This window comes from Polistes canadensis, unplaced genomic scaffold, assembly GCF_001313835.1.
Source record: "Polistes canadensis isolate GaletaPanama2010 unplaced genomic scaffold, ASM131383v1 scaffold_19, whole genome shotgun sequence".
Lineage (NCBI taxonomy): Eukaryota > Metazoa > Arthropoda > Insecta > Hymenoptera > Vespidae > Polistes > Polistes canadensis.
In genome coordinates, this window is record NW_014569566.1 from 1,001,218 (window position 1) to 1,005,411 (window position 4,194).

A 4,194-nucleotide genomic window follows, 5' to 3' on the forward strand; every position below is an offset into this window, starting at 1 on the left:
CTTTTTTTAAATAATAAATAATTAATTTAAAAAAATAAATAAATATTTGTGACATGTTTTTATTTATAATAATTATCGTTAACTTTGCATTATATCTAATCTTTTCTTTTATTTTCTTTTCAGAAATCAGGAACACCAGAACATTATGCAGTCGAACTCGTTGAACTCGTAATAGTCGCCCCCTGGCCCAATTTAAAGGGAAGAAAAAAGGTGAAGAAAAAAAAAAGAAAGAAAAAGGAAAAATTTAGAAGAGGAATAACAAGTATTCGGGGGAAGGTAACGATAGATGATACAAAAAATGGCATCCACCAGTGGACACAAAAGGAACGGCTCAAGTTCGAGCATGTTCGCACACAAACGTACCGAATCCGGTGGTGGTTTTATCGGACACAAACGTTCTGAAAGCGGTCACAAACGGGCCGAAAGCATATCCAGTGCCTTTGGCCATAAACGTTCCGAAAGTGGCCACAAAAGGAATGAAAGTGGCGGTGGTTTTGGCCATAAGAGGTAATTATTAGCATTTTTTTTTTTCTTTTTTTTTTTATTCATTATACTATTTTATTTATGTGTATACATATTACACATGTTCGAAGAAATAAAAATCTAACGATCAATGATTTTTACCCCATAATACGAACACGCATACGTTTGTTCAAAATTTCTATCATTGACAAGGAGACGGTCAGTAAATTCCATTTCAGTTTTTTTTTTTTTTTTTTTCTAATTTTGCACACTTGTAATACTACATGAGAAAATTCATTCTACTGAAAACAAGTTACGGATAGTTATCCGTTTGCGAAAAAACGCGGATTGAAATATCACATAGATATATAGTTTTTTGGTTGGAATAGTGTAGTGACTACAATAGTGGTCTGTGTGTGTGTGTGTGTGTGTATTTTGACATCGCCGATACCTATATCTTATCTTGACAGTGCTAGCAAGTATGTTAACATTTCTTTCTTTCTTTTTCTCGAGAAACATTTCAAAGAAATATCAGAGATTGTGCAATGCTGTAAATTGTACAACTTTGTTATTTGTTTGAAAAGTTTTTGTAAATATTTTTTATACTTAGAATAAATAGATTTTAATGACTCTTATATTAGATTAAAGTACACTCTTTTGTCAACGTGTATAATATCTTATTAAGTTATAAATCAATTTGCAAAGGTTCATAAAATGTCAGAGAATGCAATGCTGCAAATTGTGCATCTTTGCAATTTCTCTGAAATTTTTCGGTAAATATTTATTATACTAAAAGTGAATAGATTTTAATGTCTACCATATTAAATTAAAGTACACTTTATTACCTACGTGTAGAATACCTTTTCGAGTTATAAATCGATCTGCAAAGGTTCATAAAATGTCGGAGAATGCAATGCTGTAAATTTTACTACTTTGCAATTTCTTTGAAAAGTTTTGGTTAATATTTTTTATACTTAAAGTGAATAGATTTTAATGAAACTTACATTAAATTAAAGTACACTCTTTTGTCTACGCGTAGAATACCATATCGAGTTATAAATTTAGCATGTAAAGTTAAGAAAATGTCAGAGAATGCAATGCTGTAAATTGTGCATCTTTGCAATTTCTTTGAAAAGTTTTGGTAAATATTTTTTATACTTAAACACTACACAGATTTTAATGACTCTTATATTAAATTAAAATACACTCTTTTGTCTACACGTAGAATACCTTTTCGAGTTATAAATTTATTTGCAATGTTAATTATTATATATACAATTTAATATATATTTCCTTTTGTTTTTTTTTCGTAAATCTACAAGTTTAAATATTATAATAGACGTAAGATGAAAAAGAAAAAAAAAATCGATTTGCCATAATTTAAAATAATATTTCAACTTTGGAATATATTTTAGGAAAACGGAAACAAAAAAAATACGCTTATCATTTGAGAATTTTATCGACAATGGTGTAAAAAGAAAAGAACAAAAATATAATTCACGCGAAAAAAAATATATAACTTTTTTGTTAAGCTACGCGTAAACGACTTTGAAGAAAGAAAGAAAATCATCTTGTTCGTCGCATGACAAAGGTTTCTAAAAATTTCGCATAAGAATAAGGACACCCTTTTTATGGGGTAGGTATAACCACGTTACTTGGAATAAACGAGAGGGGAAACGAAAAGACGAACTTTTTTTTTCCTTCCTAATGCACTATTATAATTCGGTTACATTCAATTGGTCGATAGAATAAAATGCACGCGTGCACAATGTTGTATTTTTTTTCTTTTTTGCGAACTCGTTCCAACGCGAACATTAATCCGATCGTTCGATGTGCATCCTTCCCCCCCTCCCCTCCCTTTTCTTCTCCCCATGGTGTTGCAACTTCGCGTTGCGTTACACTGCGTTGCATTAAACGAATCTCCGCGAATTTTAAAACGATTTTCTCGAAAAATGTGTTGACACAATATCCTATCGTAGGATACTTAAATTACTTAATTCGATTAATTTCGACGGGGTGGGGTGGGGTGGGGGGGGAGCGGGAAGGGCTCGTAAAAGCGTAATTCGTTTATACAGGATGAACCGTTCGTGCGTGTCGTTAAAGAGTAATCGATCCTTTTTTTCTTTTTCTTTTATTTTTTTTATAGATCGACCAGAAAAATCAATCGTGTTTCGTAGCACTTAAACGATAAAAATGCGTTTCACTTTGAAACTCTTCGTGCATTTGTCGCGTTATAAATTATTTTATAAACTGCATAATGGATTTTTTTTTATTTCCTTTTTTTTTTTTTTTTTTTTTCTTTTTTTTTTTGTAAAAAAATTTACTTTGGAAATTATTCATTTTAAAAAACACACGCGTACTCTTGACTCGTCCTAATATTTTTGTCAGCAATCAAAAAAAAATCGGATTCTCTCTCCCTCCCACCCCCTCCCACCCCACCCTCTCCCCAAAAAGAAGAAATGAAAGATATAATAAATAAATAAATAAAAATGAAAAAGATTTTGTTTCTCGTTACACACAAATAAGGGCATCCTCCTACGTGAGTTAGTTTCCATTACCATCAACAACCAACCAACCAACCAACCACCATTACTTTAATTAACGTTCGATTTAATATTCGTCTCACGCGTATATACCAACGATTAGTCGTAATCTTTTTTTCTTTTTTAGGTCATCGTCCATTCCACTGACTCGTTCTCTTTTTCTTCTTCTTCTTCTTCTTATTCTTATTCTTATTCAATCTTCTTCTTAGAATTTACGTAACTAAATATATGTCGAGTAGGAAGAGGAAGAAGAAGAGGGGAAGGAATTGAGAGAGAGAGAGAGAGAGATAGAAATAGAGTAAATAAGGAAATATTCAATTATTTTTCAAGTCATACGAAATAATATTTATCATTTTTAAATTTTTTTCCTTTACTTTAACGTTTATATATATGTGTGTGTATTTTTTGTACGTTTATGGGATTGCACCTAAATGCCGTTGCACTGTAACTAATGCAACTTCGATTTCTACGTGAAAAGAAATTCTAAATAATAATAATAATAATAATAATAATAATAAAAGAATAAATATCGTCTGTTCGGTTAGTATTTTGTCGTCTTTATATATAGTGTGTAAAAAGAAAAGTAACGTAAAGAAGGGGTACTCTTATTACTGTTCTCTGACATGTAATACAATCCCTTTGCTTGAAGGGAGTCTTGCATGACATCCATGAAAAAAAGCAAGGTTTTAAAGTCCCTTTTTTAGACTATCCCTTCAGTAATAGTAACAGCAACAGCCAACAGCAGGAGACAGAATGTCCTGTCGTGCTATTCGACCTTCCCTTTTTGTTTCCGCAATGCAATCGATACCAACAACACGTCGAATTCATTTTCCATTCCCCAGTCCCTGCTGGGTTTTATTTTTTTTGCTTTCATTATTATCCTTTATCTATCTCTTAATTTTATCCTATAAAAGTACATATATATATATGCGTTGAATAAATATAATTAACATGAATTATGGAGACGTATGTGCGTGTGAGATGCGTCTGAGTTTAAAAATTGTCAATGTCGACTATAAACTACATAATACGAAAATTTGTGCTCGAAGTAAAATCCAAAAACATACGCGACGTCATTTATTATATTTGTTAATAATAAACTTTTTTTTTGTTATTTTTGTAATAACAAATATATATATATATATATATATAATATAATTATATAATATTATTATTTCTTTACTATATT

The 4,194-nt window shown here is 30.7% G+C and overlaps 1 protein-coding gene across 3 annotated transcripts in view; it reads left to right on the plus strand.

Annotated features, from left to right (window-relative positions):
• LOC106793860 (solute carrier organic anion transporter family member 5A1) overlaps nucleotides 1-4,194 on the plus strand; it is a 41,773-nt gene that overhangs the window by 28,650 nt on the left and 8,929 nt on the right. For all 3 annotated transcript variants that reach the window (XM_014761118.1, XM_014761121.1, XM_014761120.1), the window contains exon 2: nucleotides 124-507. In XM_014761118.1, coding sequence (XP_014616604.1) covers nucleotides 287-507 — 221 coding nt within the window. In that variant the 5' untranslated portion in view covers nucleotides 124-286. The remainder of the gene's footprint in view (nucleotides 1-123; nucleotides 508-4,194) is intronic.